The sequence below is a fragment of the Balaenoptera ricei genome, chromosome 6 (assembly GCF_028023285.1).
Source record: "Balaenoptera ricei isolate mBalRic1 chromosome 6, mBalRic1.hap2, whole genome shotgun sequence".
In the NCBI taxonomy this organism is placed as follows: domain Eukaryota; kingdom Metazoa; phylum Chordata; class Mammalia; order Artiodactyla; family Balaenopteridae; genus Balaenoptera; species Balaenoptera ricei.
In genome coordinates this window covers 10,217,028-10,234,874 of record NC_082644.1, presented here as the reverse complement: position 1 = coordinate 10,234,874, position 17,847 = coordinate 10,217,028, and the positions used below count along the sequence as shown (strand labels likewise).

General features: G+C 33.6%; 1 protein-coding gene across 12 annotated transcripts in view; it reads left to right on the top strand.

The window, feature by feature from the left end:
- The window catches only part of HMBOX1 (homeobox containing 1), a 177,547-nt gene that overhangs the window by 96,445 nt on the left and 63,255 nt on the right, over positions 1 to 17,847 (top strand). For all 12 annotated transcript variants that reach the window (XM_059926806.1, XM_059926818.1, XM_059926813.1 and 9 more), the window contains exon 4: positions 1,011 to 1,096. In XM_059926806.1, the coding sequence (XP_059782789.1) occupies positions 1,011 to 1,096 (86 nt within the window). The remainder of the gene's footprint in view (positions 1 to 1,010; positions 1,097 to 17,847) is intronic.

Genomic DNA, 17,847 nt, shown 5'->3' with positions numbered 1-17,847 from the left:
GATTTAGTCCATGGGCCGTAGTTGCTGACCCCCTGTGTTAGACCATAAATTGCCACTCTTCTGTTACTTTTGAGCTTGAATGAAAATCCATTTATGTAATCCCTTTGAACATTCAAAGAGAAATTGGTCTTTAAGGCTTTAAGTATAATTTTTACTGAAGTATTCTGTTTGTTCTGGTGGAGAAACGGAAATCTTGCCGTTCATTGTCATTCTAGTGAATGTCTAGTCTTTAGAGAATTTGTTGAATTTTTAAATAAGGTAAAAATTTATAAGGCATCTAGTGAAGGAAAAATTAGGTCTATAATATGTAATCCCAAGGACACAAAATATAGTGTAGTTTTAAGTATTAAGCATTCTGTATATTACATGTACTAGGAAATTAATGTCTTTTATATTAAAATTTTATATTCAACCCATCCTGCTTAAAAATTTTTTGGTTTATTCAGGACAAAGAAGGCAAATTAAAAGGCAAAGCCTTCTTAAAACGGCTAATATTTTAGCAGTTGTGAGAATGATGATTTCTATTCCTTTAACAAAGGTTTTCAAATGAACTGAACATTATTTATGCAGTTGCATAGTTAACATGCGAAACCACAGTCTACTCACAACTGATTTTTGTTGTTGTTGTCGCTTTTTATTTTTCTAGGATTTCTGTCTGTGTAAGATATATTCATTACCCAGTAATGAAACTTTGTATATACCATATGGCAGCCTTGTTCCTAATGTGAATTATAAACAGCATGCGATTAACCATCCTCTGGTATGAGACTTATATCTACTGTGGCATTCACTAAAGCGTCTGTCTGATGGTGTGATGTTTTAGGACTTGAATATTTGGTGTTTCTTGGTTTGTTTTAATTTCATATTTTCACACAAGCTTGGTCTGTTTACCTTTATTTTTGTGTCCTTTCTTTCTATGTTCTCCCACCTCTCTGCTTCACCTTTCTTAGCAAAGATGAGGATTTCTACCTTCAACATACATTGTTGGTCTTGTCTTCTGTTTTTGTTAGGAGGGACAGCAGTGTGATAAAAGAGGAAATCAAAGCCTTTCTTGCCAATCGGAGGATTTCCCAAGCAGTTGTTGCACAGGTAACAGGTAAGAGCTGAAGAGTCCTTTATTCTGGAATCTTGTCTAGTCTCTGCCTTCTGGTGCAGATGTTGGAATATTGCTTGCATTTCTGCATTGCAGTGCAGATCTGTCAACTTAGGCATAATGATGTATGCCTGTGATTTAAAACCCATTGTCTCCGACATCTTGGAACTTCTCCAGTGAATTTTGTTTTTTCTTACTTGTGCTAGTAAATTTTATAGCATTTGTAATAAGCACAAAATTCCCTATTTTATGGCTAAAAAAGGATTCTCTGGTTTTCTTGTAATTGTGACAGAGCTTATGACACATGCACATCCAACTGCTATCTACATTTCATATTTTTAAAAGTTCACAGTCCTCCAAATCCAATCCCCGATTTTACCAATTAAAAAATGATTCATGAGAGTAAAGGAAGTTGTGTTTTTTCAACCACTTTTCTGTATGTGAAAGCTTTCCTCAAAGCATTACTGAGAAGATAAGAATTACCAGTGTCTTCTCTTTGTTTTTTATATCCCATCCCATTACCTACCCCACCGCAGCCCCATCCTGAGTATGTGGTGTATATGTGTCATTCTCTATTCAGATTGCATTTTTTATGGAGTTCTTGAATTTTGGGGTAGCATGTGTTTTCTTTGTTGGTCTGTAGTCTTCCTTTCTTGGATATCAATGATTTATAAGACCTTAATAAAATCAACTATGTCTTAGTCATGAGAGGAGCCAGAAACTCTTTCAACTACATGTTGTAGTTGATACATTGTTGTGTGTTGTACATTGATGGATATGAAAATTAATTTGTTCCTCCCCTTCTTTTTTTTAACATGCCACTAGCAGCTCTGTGACTTTGGGCTTTTTAGCCTCTGCACCTCAGTTTCTTACTTCTACAATGATATAGTTGGATCTGATCTTTAACAGTACCTTCCAATTTTAAGATACTATTTCTGTTCTCTAGACATTGATACATATTGAAGCTCATTTACCTAAAAGGTTGTTATTGACCATTTATTTGGTTAAGAATGAAACTTGAGATTTCAGAAGTCTTAAATTTCACCCCAAAAATCTAAGTTCAGCCAATCTTAATATGTGTGTAACATATTACACTAGTAATGTATTTTTATAAGTGACACTTCCGTTCGTGGTAAAAAAAAAATTTAATTAAAGGCATGTCCCTTCGCCTAGAAATCTTAAACAAAAGGACAGTGTGAATTTAATTTTTGTAATCTTCAGTTGTTTTTCAATAGGATATTTAAAATAAATTGTTACCTTTATCTTCAAGGATTAAGGCATGGTGCTAAGGGCATTGTAAGGGCAAATTAAGTGGGTTTTACCAAAACCCACTGATGTGCACTATGAAAAGATGGAGCGTTGTCTTTCAGGACTTTTATTTCAGCCCCCAAGATTAGTAGCAATAGTATCTTCTAGTTTGTCAGCCTTAAAAAAAAAAAAAAAAAGACAAAATTGTACTGTTGTAAACAGCATTATAAAGTTGATTTTGCCCAAGTGGAAATATTTCTGAATGTCTTGAATACCTTGAATCTTGAATCATCTTGGACTTTTAAAATAATATCTTTTGAAACCCATCAGACGTTGATGCAAATTATAATAAAATACCTTTAAAAGGAATTTCTTAGACATATATAAAGCATTAGTTATACCATTCATCAAATCCTGCCTTTTTGGGGTTTTTGTTTGTTTGTTTGTTTTGTTTTTTCTCTTCAATATTTTTCCTTAAGTTTTTTTAAAACTTATTTTATACTGGAGTATAGCCGATTAACAATGTTGTGATAGTTTCAGGTGCACAGCAAAGGGACTCAGCCATACATATACATGTATCCATTCTCCCCAGTACTGCCGTTTGGAAAGGGAAATTAAAAGATGTTTTAGCATCTTGCTACTCAAAATGTAGTCCATGGGACAGCAGTATTGGAAGCTTATTAGAAATGTAAAGATACAGAGTATCACGCTATACCTACTGAATCAGAATTTACATTTTAACCAGATCTCCAGGTGATCTGGGTGTGAGAAGTGCAGTTCTAGGAGACTGGTAAGCTTTCCTGATACTAACTTCGATGGATTGGCACTGTTTAACATTGCCCCAGTCAGTGACAGTCATCATGATGCCATCTCCTGTTTTGAAAGCAAGAGTTGAAATTTTTACACAGGTATTATCTGTTATAACACATGGACTTTTCTTTTGCCACTGTAATCATAGGATTTGGTACTGTTAAAACTTCTTCCTCCCATTTCTGCCTCACCCCAACTTATTCTTCCTTCTCTTCATTCCTAGTCCAAAAGCTCGTTCATTTCCCCTTGATCAGATATCTTTAATGGTTCTCCATTGTCTAGAAAATGAAACTCTTTGTAATCTACTCCAGCCTTCTCTTTATATCCATCTCCTATTCAGTATAATCCCTAGCTGGATTCAGCTACGTGCCGTTTCTAGTATTCTGCTCACCTGGATGCTAATAAATCGTTGACTGTGCCTAGGATACCTTCACCTCCTCACCTTGGTCTTATCAATTCCTGTTTATCAACATTACCTCAGTTATTATCCTCATTCTGACTTCTTTGATCACTTTAGCCCATGTAGACCTCTCTTTTTTCTGAAATTAATACACTTAGTTTACCACCCTGAGATATTATAGTAGTATTCTATAAAAGCAGAGATCTTTCTTAGACATGCTCAAAGAGTCTAGCATTGCACATACTCTCTGAAGATCTCATGTTTACCTAGAAAGGGAGTATTGGTGAAGCTAACACAAGCTACACATGTGAAAATTTATCCAGTATGACTTTGTCCAGTGATGTTTCCCCTCTAGAAATATTAATTTGCTCAACAAATGCAGCAGAAATTCCTGCCCTTAAGGAATTTGTATTTTTCTTTTATCTACTTTAATTCAATTATTTACATAAGGCAGGGGAATGAGGATGATTTGTAACCAGATTGGTTCATTGTCCCTTTGGTCAACTAACTGAATTCATGTATTTCTCATGTATTACTGTGTTACATTTTCACCCAGCCTGTCTAGCCATCAAACTAAACTCAGGGGCAGTGCTTTTTATTCCAGAAAAGACATCCAGCTACAAAATGGTGAGTTAGTGAGAATCAGTTTGAAGCTTGGCCCTCATAATTGGCCCACCTGAGATAGAGTGGCCGGAGTGAGGAAGCCTTCCAGGTGCCCAGGGCTCACTCCTTGGGGTACCTGATTAATATATAGGCACATTTTTCTGTCTAAACAAATTAATCAAGTGTATCTTAAAAGAATGTCTACCTGATGAAATCTACCCCAAAATAAAGTTTAGGATATAGTGCTCTGGAATCTGTCCTGTATTGGAGTCTCTTAAAGTCAGTTAAGTTTAACTCTAATATGTGAAATAATGAAATAAATCAACCTTGGGATAAAAATGAGAACGAGTGGTGCATAACAAAAGGAAATGCTAAATAAAAATGTGTAGTGAGGTGCAAAATTATAACACATGGGCTTGTTCCAGGAACAAAATACAGAGGCTTCTTTTTATAGATTGGGAGGATTTCTATAATAAGATAAACAAGAAGTTCATGGGTGGGGTCTGTATAAATAATATCCTACTGATAGGAAAAATGACAGTATAAACAGGATATAATAACAGTGCCTGCTGAATTTCCCAGCATGTTATTTGTAGCTTTTTTCACAGAGTCACAGCTGCTCCCACCAAGCGTGGATTTTTACCTCTGTAAGAGGTCGAGCAACTTTCTAAATTCTCACTAACAGTGGTGGGGTGGGGAGCATACATAGCCTTTGCTTTAGTAATAAATAACATATGTTTTATATTCACTTTCAGGGTGAAACATTTTCTTGGGCTATTAGAATTCTTGAAACATGATTTTCTTTTTAAATGACCTCTGGGAAAAATCACGCTGGCAGAATAAATGAGTAAATGGGCAGTGCTTGAGTGAGTGCTTATCAGCTAAATAAATATACTAATTAGATTCATGTCCTCTTAAAAAATAAATAAGTGAAAGAAGAAAAATTAATCATCTCTGAATTTTAAGAAATTTATCATAATTCTGTTTTCTTGAATGATAGCAGTATAATGGAAAAGTGACCGTTAAACTTTTGAATCCCAAAATTCTAGTCCTTCTGTCAAATAACCTAGTAATCCAGGACAAATCACATAACTTCTCTGAGCCTCAGTTTCTTTATTTATAAGACGAGGGGTTTGACCAAATGTTTTCCAAGTATCTTTTCTAGTTGTCAAATTTCCGTTCTGTTTTTAAACTGTTAAGTACATTTAACAAGTATGCACTTTACCCCTATCTAGTGACTCTCATTCCCAAAATGTAAGAATTTGTATAAAGAGAAGCTCTGAAACAGTTTCAGAAGTGTTCCAGCTGTATTCAGATCACTTCCCTTTTCTTAGTTATCTTTAAAATGAAGAATAAAAGCACTACATATTCAATTTAATTATGATAACTTCTTTACAAAGTAGAACTTCAGACCAGACACTAAAAACCAACTAAAATGTCAATATACCTTTTTTTAAAAATAGACTTTATGTTTTAGAGTAGTTTTAGGTTCACAGCAAAAGTGAGCAGAAAGTATAGAGAGTTCCCATATACCTCCTGCCCCTCCACACACACACAGCCTTCCCTACTCTCAGCATCTTGTGCTAGAGTGGTACTTTTTTATAATATGAACCTACGTTGTCACCCAAAGTCCATAGTTTACTTTAGGTATAGATGGTTTTGTACATTCTATGGGTCTTGAAAAAAGTGTAATGACTAGTATCTACCATTATAGTATCAGAAGATGATACTATAGTTTCATTGCCTGAAAATCCTCTGTACTCCACCTATTCAACCTTCCCTCTCTCTCCCCTAACCCTTGGCAACTGCTGATCTTTTTACTGTCTCCATAGTTTTGCATTTTCCAGAATGTTATCATATTCTTTTCAGGTTGGCTTCTTTCACTTAATAATACGTATTTAAGGGTCTTTAATGTCTTTTCGTGGCTTGATAGTTCCTTTCTTTTTAGTGCTAAGTAATATTCTATTGTCTAGATGTACCACAGTTTATTTATCCATTCACCTACTGAAGGACATCTTGGTTGCTTTCAAGTTTTGGCAATTATGAATAAAGCAGCTCTAAACAAGTAGAATTTACATCTGTATTAGAAAAGCAGTGTTGGTAGGGCATAAGTCACAGACTATGGTATTGTCCTATTATAATACAACCAAACATAATTATAATGCTTATTTAACAAGATTTTATCAATTCCTACCTAATGAATTTTACTAGTTTTATGTAGAGCTCCACTATGAAGGCTATTATCTGTATAAAATGCGCAGATTTCTGTATATGAGATGGGACTTGTGTCTCCAAATTGAAAAGGTTTAGAGCTTTAGTTTCTTTTAGGAGAAAACTTCTTATAAATGTTTTTGCAGAGTGCATTTTAGGATTTTCCCTTGTCTTGCAGCCTCTGAAGAATAAGAACAGATGTTGTCCTATGGTTCAAAAAATTCTTATTTTATTCTCATTTTCTTCTATGTTCTGCAATTTGTTGCCAAACTATTTTCTTGTAAACACAACACATAAGGTTACCTTTCTTTTCCGTAGGAAAAAATCCAGGCTATATATCTGAATACCCCTATTTTCTCACTTTGATGATGGCTGTGAAAAATTGGAGTGAAAATAATTTCAGAGGACACTTTTTGTTGTTAGAAAATCAGTTTTCTACAATTCTTGAAATTTATTGTCCTACCAGGGCTTTTATCTTCTCAAATGCAATGTACGGGGCCATATATTTTTGGTGTTAAAAAACTAAGGAAGGTTGGTTTTTAAGTATAAAACAAGATTTCTCTTCCACCTGTATTTAAAGTAGAAACCATATTTTAAAAACTTTTATTCTACCACAAGCTTTGACAAAAGTGATTTTAAAAGGTTAGACACAGATGTGGTTTTTCTCCCTTCAGTAATTTTCACTTTTGTTTCTCCCCAATTCTTGCTTCCTAAGATCATGGAGAAAAGTCTGTACTTAAGGTGTAATATTCCTTCAACAGCTTTATGAAATCCTTCTTACCTAACATAAGTTAATTTTCTTTATATTAAAAAAAAACCTACAGAGAAAAATGACAGAAAGAAGAAATACCCTAGTAAGAGTCAGAAGGTATCTGTGTCTGATAAAATAGCATAACCTAAAGTTCACCTGTGGGCAGTATTATAAATAACAGCCTGCAGAAGAGAAGGCTCTGAAGGGAATGGAATAAATACCATTTTTTGTAAACTACAAATATGGTCTTTTATACATTAAGGAATTATCCTGTTAACTCTTGAAGTTTACTCAGGGATAGATCTTAAATCAAAGAGTTTGACATCAGTTGCTACATTTATTTAGGTGAGGAACTGAAGCTTGAAGTAACCAAGCTGGAGGGCCTTGATATCTGAGAGACCTATAAAATTTTGAAACAATCATTCAAATTCTTACGGCCTTAAGAAAGCTTTTAACATCAGCATGTGTCAGCTTCAGCTAAATTTAACTACAGTTGATCCTTAGACAACAGGGATTTGAACTGTGTGGGTCTACTTCCATGTGGATTTTTTTTACAATAAATACATACCACAGTGTTTCACAGTCCACGGTTGTTTGAATCCACAGATGCAGAAACTGCCAATCTGGAGGGCCAGCTGTAAAGTTATACTTGGATTTTGGACTGGGCAGGGAGGTCAACACCTCTAACCCCCAGGTTGTTCAAGGGTCAACTAACTATATCATTTGACCCTCACAAAATAAACGTTTTTTATTCACATGGATGTCTAATTGTTGGAGTATCATTTTTGGAAATGGTCAACAGTCGTCAAGACACTAGTCTTTCCCTATTAAATTACATTGGCACCTTTATCAAAAATCAGTTGAATGCATATGTGTGAGTCTGTTTGTGGGTTCTCTTTTGTCGTCCGTTGGACTTTATGTCTATCCCTATACCAATACAAAACTGTAAATTACTGTAAACTTATAGTAAATCTTGAAATCAGAATGTGTAATTTCTTCCAACTTTGTTTTTCTTTTTCAAGATCACTGTTGATATTCTAGGTCTTTTGCACTCCCATATCATTTTAAAATCAGCCTCTCATATAGCCTGAGAAAACCGTAATTCCAAAAGAGTCATGTACCAGAATGTTCATTGCAGCTCTGTTTACAATAGCCAGGACATGGAAGCAACCTAAGTGTCCATCAACAGATGAATGGATAAAGAAGATGTGGCACATATATACAATGGAATATTACTCAGCCATAAAAAGGAACGAAACTGAGTTATTTGTAGTGAGGTGGATGGACCTAGAGACTGTCATACAGAGTGAAGTAAGTCAGGAAGAGAAAAACAAATACCGTATGCTAACACATATATATGGAATCTAAAAAAAGAAAAAGAAAAAAGAAAATGGTCAGAAGAACCTAGGGGCAAGATGGGAATAAAGATGCAGACCTACTAGAGAATGGACTTGAGGATATGGGAAGGGGGAAGGGTAAGCTGGGACAAAGTGAGAGAGTGGCATGGACATATATACACTACCAAACGTAAAATAGATAGCTAGGGGGAAGCAGCCGCATAGCACAGGGAGATCAGGTTGGTGCTTTGTGACCACCTAGAGGGGTGGGATAGGGAGGGTGGGAGGGAGGGAGACGCAAGAGGGAAGAGATGCGGGGACATATGTATATGTATAACTGATTCACTTTGTTATAAAGCAGAAACTAACACACCATTGTAAAGCAATTATACTCCAATAAAGATGTTCAAAATAAATAAATAAATAAATAAAATAAAATCAGCCTCTCAATTTCTATGACAAAGCATATTTGTAGTGAGATTGTGATTGGGATTGTGTTGAATATATAGATAAAGCTAGCATCAAGAATCTCTTAATCATATTGAGTGTTCCCATCTACGAACATGGTATATCTCTCCATTTGTTTAGGTCTTCTTTATTTTCCCTCAGCCATGTTAGTAGTTTTCAGAGTACAGGTCTCACATGTATTTTCTTAAATTCATCTAAATATTTTATACTTTTGGTATTACTATATTGGTACTATTTTTAATATCAATTTCCAGTTGTTTGTTTCTTGTGTCATAGAATAGTTGATTGTGGTATATTGACCTTCTGTTTTGTAACCTTGCTAAAAATTCATTTATTTGGTACATTTTTTTGTAGCTTTTTTTGGTAAATTCTTAGGATTTTCTACATGGACAGTCGTGTTATCTGTGAATAGAAATAATTCTGCTTCTTTTCAATGTGTATGTCTTCTATTTCTTTTTCTTGCCTTATTGCATGGACTAGGACTGCTAGTTAAATATTAAATATATCTTTGCCTTTTTCCCAATCCTAGAGAGCAAGAATGCAATATTTCACCGTTAAGTGCCATCTTAGCTGTAGATTTTTCGTTGATGCCCCATATCAAGATGACCTTTAAGGGAAGTTCCTGTCTATTTCTAGTTTCTGAGAATTTTTATCATGAATGGCTGTTCTGTACTGTGTCAAATGCTTTTTCTGCATCTGTTGAGTTGACCATGTGGTTTTTGTTTTTTAGTCTTATTAATATGGGGAATTACACTGATTGATTTTCAAATGTTAAACCTTGCATTCTGGGAAAAACTTCACTGAATTATGATGTATTATTCTTTTATATGGTTTGATTCAATTTGCTGATATTTTGTTAAGAGTTCTTACATCTGTGTTCATAAAGGGGTATTGTTCTGGGTTTGTGTTGTTTTTTCTATTCTTGTAACATCCTTGTCTAGTTTTGTTACTATGATAATATGACCTCATAAGATGAATTGGGAAGTGTTCTCTTGTATTTCTAGAAGAAATGCTGTAGAATTGTGTTATTTCTTCTCTAAATATCTTTTCTTGAGACTACGCTTTTTTTATTATAGTGTATATCTTAAACTTGGTAATGACTTACTGTCTAAATCTAATCCCGTAGGACTTGTACCCTGTACTGAAATCAGCAAAATAGAATGTAGAATAGTAGAGATTTGGGGGTCACTAATACTTTAAAGATTGCCAGCACTTTTCTGCATGATTTTACCCTCGGCAGAAATATTTTTCTCTTGACAGTTGGCTAGGATAGCAGTATTACAAACCACAAACCAAATTGAATTTGCTTTAGATACAACAATAGCCCTTCCCCTGTGCCCTAGTATGCCTGAGTAAAGAACATCATTTTCACTGACTTAAGCTATGGGATTTTGCTTTTTGTGTTAGTTTTACAAATATTGACTGACCTATCTCTAAATCTGTTCCCGAGCAGATCCATGGACAACATCTTGGTTTTTGGACACATTGATATTAATGTACATGTCCAATATAACATTGCCCCAAGGTTGCTGTCATTATTCATGATGAGAATCATAGGAAAGAGTTTTTTAGAAACATACTTACTGTGATCTCTTTTGAATATTTCTAGACATTTTAAGAACTAGAATATCCTATTTTCTGAAAATTGTTTCTTTTTTCTCCTTTGTTTTAAACATACAGATTTTCTGTTGTGCAAGCCCTTCCATTGCTAGATATTTTTGGAAGGATATTCATTACCAATTTGTCTTGATTTTTGTAGGATATAAAGAGTGACTTTGAAATGTTTGAGTGCTATGTGTTAAAATAATTATCACACATAAAAATATTTAGTAGGAACTATGTCTCTTAAACCATTGTTGCCCATGCTATTTTGAGTCTTTAGCTCAGCTTTATCATTGTGTTAAATACCTATCAGGACAGCATATAGTGCTCTGAGTTGTGGAAGACCAATTGCTCTGCTTTTTACTACTGTGCACCTTGTTAGCTACACCTGTCTTTTTGGAGAGCTTTTTATTTTTCGCTATAATGTATTTTAACACTTACCAAGTGCTAGATGCTGTGCTAACTGTTTTATATATTTGAGAGGCAGGTGTTAACTTCTTCAGTTATAGATGAGAAAACTGAGGCTAAAGGAGATTGAATCATTTGCCCATAGTCACACAGCTAATTACTGTTTGTCTTGCTGCAAAGCCAGTGTTCTTGACATGGCATTTCAGTATGTAAAGGCAATATAGTGCAGTGGTCAAGTGCATGACTTTGAGGATTTAAAATATTATTTCTGTCACTTACTAGTTATGTAACTTTGGGCAACTTATTGAATGTCTTAAACCTCAGTTTCTTCTTTTGAAAAATGAGAAGAATAATGATACCTACCTAAGGGGGTTCTTGAGTAGATTAAATGAGTTAGTTTATGTAAAGTTTCTGGCACATAGTAAATGCCATAGAAATTGTTTATTATTATGATTATTAACCATTACACTGCTTAATGTTCAGCCAGCAATAATTTCCCCTTCATCTCTCTCCAGACTGACTTTTCTGAAGTTAAGCTTCTTGAGACTAAATATGTTAACCATAATGTTTCTAGCCTTGGACCAACTTATAATGAACTTTAAAAAATATATACCACCCCCATGTTCATTGCAGCATATTTACAATAGCCAAGACATGGAAACAACCTAAGTGTAAATCAGTTTATGAATGGATAAAGAATTTGTGACAACATGGATGGACCTTGAGGGCATTATGCTGAGTGAAATAAGTCAGACAGAGAAAGACAAATACTGTAAGATATCATTTATATGTGGAATCTTAAAAAACAAAAAACTCATAGATACAGAAAAGAGATTGGTGGTTGCCACGGGCAGGGTATGGAGGGTGTGCAAAATGGGTGAAAGGTGGTCAAAAAGGACAGATTTCCAATTATAAGGTAAATAAGTCCTGGGAATATAATGTACAGCATGGTGACTATAGTTAACAAAACCGTGTTGTATATTGAAAGATGCTAAGAGAGTGGATCTTAAAAAGTTCTCGTCACACATACACACAGTGTTTGTAATTATAAATGGTGATGATGTTAACCAGACTTGTGGTAATCATTTCACAATAAGCACATTTATCAGTCATTATGTTGTACACCTAAAACTAACACAATAAAAAAAATTTTCAAGATGAGTGGATTTTAATGTAACAAAATTTACATTAATGAAAAAGTTTAGTGAGTTGATTTCACATTCAACATTGCAGCTAACCTTTAAGAATACATCCACTTGTCAAGTTTTAGTGTTGTATCAGAGAATACCACAGTTTTGGAAAAAGCTATTAAAATAACCCTTCCATTTCTATCTTAAAAAAAAAAACACTGTCTAAATTTCATATTGACATTAGCATAGGGAACTTGCTTCACCATGACTAGCCTTCCACAGTTTGACATGCACAATATTGCCTTAAAAATGTTATTTATATAATTACATCTAATACCCTGAGCAGAATTAAGAAGTAGAGAGGACAAACTCCAGCTCCCCTTGTGGCAAGATCTTCCTTCTCTCTTCCGCATAATCCTTCTGTTTGCTGGCCGTACCAGCATTCTGTCTCGTATCCCCATTTTCTTATTCTGAAGAACGGGAAATCAGTTGTGGTGGCTGCACAACTCTTCGAGTGTACTAAAGACCATTGAATTGTACACTTTAAATGGGTGAATTGTGTGGTATGTGAATTATATCCCAATTAAGCTGTTTTAAAAAGACAAAAAGGAAGGAATAAATATAAAAATCATCTAAAATATTTTCTGAACAGAATAGTTCCCTAAAGTGGAATTTAACAATTTTCTATGTATTCTTATTACTGAAATAAAAGGCTAATCATTAAGGTAAAATTTTTTTTTAAAAATTTACATTTTATATTGGAAAATATGTTCATGTGGCCAAACTTCAGAAGTCCATGAGGGTATACACAGTACTAAATCTCTCCTGTTTCCATCTCTCAGCCATAGTTCCCTTCCTAGAATAGACTAATGTTAATCACTTTCTCCAGAGATATTTTATGGATTTGTAAACAAGTATATCTGTAGTCCTTTTCTCCTTTTTTGCCAGATAGGTGGTATGCTATATACAGTATTCTTCACCAAGCTTTTCTAACTTGGAAAGTATCCCACGTCAGTATATAAAGAGTATTGTCCCTGGTTTGGGGTTCCCCCCCCCCCCGACAGGTTTTTTGTTGTTGCTGTTGTTTTTATTGGTACATAAAACAATGACACATCTTGCAGTCAGTGTTGTTGTAGATTTGATGAAATACAGTGTAAACATTGATGAACATCCTGCTTGGATCGTTCTCCAAACCAGTTGTAGGCATCTGTACTCTAACCATTGCTCTCCATCTTTGCCAATAATTGATATATTGTTAGACATTTTCATGTTTGGCCAACCTAATAGAAGTAAAATGGTATTTCATTGCAGTTTTATTTTATTTTTAATTTTTTTATTGAGGTATAATTGACATAACATACTAATTTCAGGCATACTACATAATGATTTGAATTTTGTGTATATTACAAAATGATCACCACAATAAGTCTAGTTAACATCTGTCACTAAACATAGTTACAGAAATTGTTTTTCTTGTGATGAAGACTTTTAAGATCTACTCTCTTAAAAATTTTAATCATTGCAGTTTTAAATGCATTTTCCTGATTACTGTTCAGGTTAAACATCAGTTCGTATTTATTGGCCATTTACATGTCCTTTCTGTGAATTGCCTGTTTAAATCTGTTGCCTACTTTTTAATAGGGTTGTCTTTTTCTGTTTTTTCTTTTATTTTTATTTAAAAACATTTTTTGAAATAAAAATTGTATATATTTAAGGTTGTACATTGCAATGTTTTGATATATGCCTACATTATCACTGTTTTTAATTATCACCATATTTTAAAAGTGCATTCCATCTTCTGAAGACTGTAATTTTCAACCCACTATTAACATTTGGCAATTCAGTAACTATTTTAAACCATTTTTTGCGTTTATCTCACACACAGACACTAACTAAATACTTTTTTAATAAATTAAATAATAAAATTTGTTTAGGTAAAGATTTAGATAACACTTCAACTTGATGATAATATATTATTTTTTAATGCAGTTACTCTTTATGTGTAACATTTCTTTTTTTTTTTAAATGTTTATGTACACCCCCTTTGACCGTGTAATTTATCTTTGAGGAATTTATCCTATAGAAATATTTGCTTATTTCTAGAATAATGAATGTGCAGGAATATTTATTGCAGCATATTATATGATAGCAAAAGGCTATTCATAACCTAAGTGTCCATCAGTAGGGGACTAGTTGGATAAATTATGGTGCATTCATATTATAGAGCACTGTTTATCCTTAAAAGAATAATGCAGCTCTATATGTGTTAGGTGGAATGAGGAAGGGAATGGGGTCTTAAGGTGTGGGAGGGAGGTAACTGATTTTATTTTTAGGCACCAATTTTAAAACATATACCATGTCACAGGCTCAACAATAATGTGTACTGGCCAGATTCAACTCAAGTATCACCTGTTTGCTCTTTGTGCTCTTTGACAGCAGTCAGAACCACAACAGGATTTTGTTGTTTTTTACACAATTCTAAAGTTCATCTGTAGAAAAAATTCATAAGAATAACTAAGACATTCTTTAAAAAGAACAGAGGAAGGAGTTTGAACAAATTTGCCCTGCTACATATTAAAATATACTATATGGTTAGAGTAATTAAATAAAGATCATATTGTCAGATTGATAGATGTATTACTTGTACAGAACAGAGTTCATTTAATATATCCTTGTATGTTGGGAAATTTAGCTTAAGTAAAGGAATTATTTCAGATCTGTAAGGAAGTGATGTTTTTCCATTGGTTGTCTGTTTGAAAATGAAAAAATAAAAATAGGTCTCAACATCACACCAGAAACAGACATCAGTTTCCATACGGAATAAAGAGCAGAATATATATATTTAAATATATATATATATATATATATATATACACACATACTTAAGCTGGATAAAAGGCCTTACATTACTGTTTTGAATATTTTTATTATTTTGAAGTAGGAAAGCTTTTCCTAAGTAATACATAAAACCCAAAAGATAAAGTGAGATGAATTTAACTGTATAAAAATTTTAAGCATATATCCAATATAAGACACTGTAAACAAGATTTACACTGCAAGATATTTGCAATATGAAGAGCAAAGGATTGGTATCTATAAATATCAAAAGAGCAATTGCAAGTTATTATGAAAACAGCAAATAACCCAACTGAAAAATTTGCAAAGCTTTCAGTATATAATTTATAGAAGATGAAATATAAATGGCCAATAAACATACAAAAAGAAAATTAAATAAGATCAACTACAAGTTAACAGGTTTTTTTTTTTACCCATTAGATCAGCAGACTTTAAAAAAATTGAGGGGTACTGCTAGTTAAAAATAGAATAATTCTTTTCTCCACTTCTGTCTCATCATAACCCAGCATAAACAATAAAAATAAACAAAAAATTAAAAACTTCCATCTTCAGTGAAGCGGTAACTAGAACCTTAAAACACAGACTAAATCAAATAAGAATTCTGAATCAAAACAAAAGAAAATGATAGGCATTGACACATGACTCCTCCATCCTGGATAAGGTAACAAGTTGCCCTGAAAGTATCTTATTTGTGAATGGTTGATCCCTGATCTTTGGTTAAAGGTAACAGTTCTAGAAGGGTGAGGCAACAAGAGTAATGGGAATATTCCTATATAGAACAGTTCAACATAGAAACCGCATATCTATAAGCAAACATTCCACAGTCCCTTATTCCCCCAGCTCCTGGCAATCACTAACTTATTTTCTGTCTCTATAGATTTACCTATAGACGGAATTCTGGACATTTCATAAAATAGACTCATGCACCATGTAAACCTTTGAGTCTCCCTTCATTTCACTTAGCATGTCTTCAAGGTTCATCCATGTTGTAGCATATATCAACACTTCATTCCTTTTAATAGCTGAATGATTTTCCTTTGTATGGATATACCACATTTTATTTATTCATCAGTTGATGGACATTTGGATTGTTTCCACTTTTTGGCTATGGTGCATAATGCTGCTATGAACATTTGTGTACTTGTTTTTGTGTAGACAAATTCTCTTAGAATATACTTAGGAATGGAATTGTGGTTCATTTGGTAATTCTTTGTTTAACGTTTTGGAGAACTGCCAGAAGTTTTCCATTTTACAAGCCCACTGTAAATGTATGAGGGATCCAATTGGTTTACATCTTCATGGGGACACTTGTCATTATTATTTGTCTTTTTAATTTTAGCCATTCTAGTGGTTATGAAGCAGTATCTTGTAATTTTGATTTGTATTTACTTAGCAACTAATGATGTTGAGCATTTTTTTCATGTGCTTTTTGGCCATTTGTATATATCCTTTGAGAAATGTCTAGTGAAATCCTTTGCCTGTTTTTTAATTGAGTTTTTGTCTCCTTATATTGAATTGTAAGAGTTCTTTATGTATTCTAGATACAAGTCCCTTGTCAGATACAGGGTTTGCAAATAGTTTTACATTCTTGTTACTGACTTTTGAAGTACACAAGACTTTAATTTTGATGAAGTCCAGTTTTTTGTTGTTGCTTTTGATGTCATAGCTAAGAAACCATTGCCTAATTCAGAGTGACACAGATTTATGTATGTTTTCTTCTAAGAGTTTTATAATTTTAGCTCTTATATTTAGGTCTGATCCATTTTGAGTTGGTTTTTATATACGATATAAGATAGGAGTCCAACATCATTTTTTTTTGGCATGTGGGTATCTAGTTGTTCCAGCACCACTTGTTGAAAAGACTATTCTTTTCCCATTCAGTTTTCCTGTCACCATCGTCAAAAATCAATTGACCATAAAGGTATGGGTTATTACCTGACTCTCATTGACCTATATGTCTGTCCTTATGCCAGTATCACACAGGCTTGACTACTGTAGTTTGACAGTATATTTGAAATTGAGATGTGTGAGTTCTTCAACTTTGTTCTTCTTTTTAAAGGTTGTTTTGGCTATCCTGGAATTTCCATAGGAATTTTAGGATTTCTGTAGAAAAGCCAGCTGGAATTTTAGTAGGAGTTAGATTGAATCTGTAAATCAATTTGGGGAGTATTGTCATTTTAACAATATTAAGTCTTCAAATCCGTGAAAATGAGATGTTCTTCTGTTTAGGTGTTCTTCAGTTTCTTTCAACAGTGTTTTGTAATTTTTACTTTGCAAGTCTTGCACTACATTTGTTAGATTTCTTCCTAAATATTTTATTGTTTTTGAGGCTATTGTTAGTAGAATTGTTTTGTGAATTTCATTTTTGGATTGTTCATTGCTAGTGGATAGAAATAATATTTAATTCGGTATGTTGATCTCGTTATCCTGCAGCCTTGGTATACATCTTCATTAATTCTAATAGTTTTTTGTGTGCATGCATTCATGTGTATTTCTTCAGAGTTGTATATACCAGATCATATCATCTGTAAACAGAGGTAATTTTACTTTTCCCTCCTCTATCTGGATGCCTTTTAATTTCTTTATCCTGCCTAATTTCCCTGGCTAGCACCTCCCGTATTATGTTGAATAGAAGTAGTAAGGGTGAACATCCTTGTGTTGTTCCTGATCTTAGTGGTGAAGCTATCTGTCTTTTACCACTAAGTATGATATAAGCTGTGGGTGTTTCATGGATGTACTCTATCAAGGTAAGAAGTTTACTTCTATTCCTAGCTTATTGTTTATTCTATTCCTAGCTTATTGAGTGTTCTATATCATGAAATAGTGAATATATCCATATTCACTGGGGACATTGATCTGTAGTTTTCTTGCAGTGTCTTCATCTGGTTTTGGTATCAGGGTAATATTGGCCTCATAGAATGAGTTGGGAA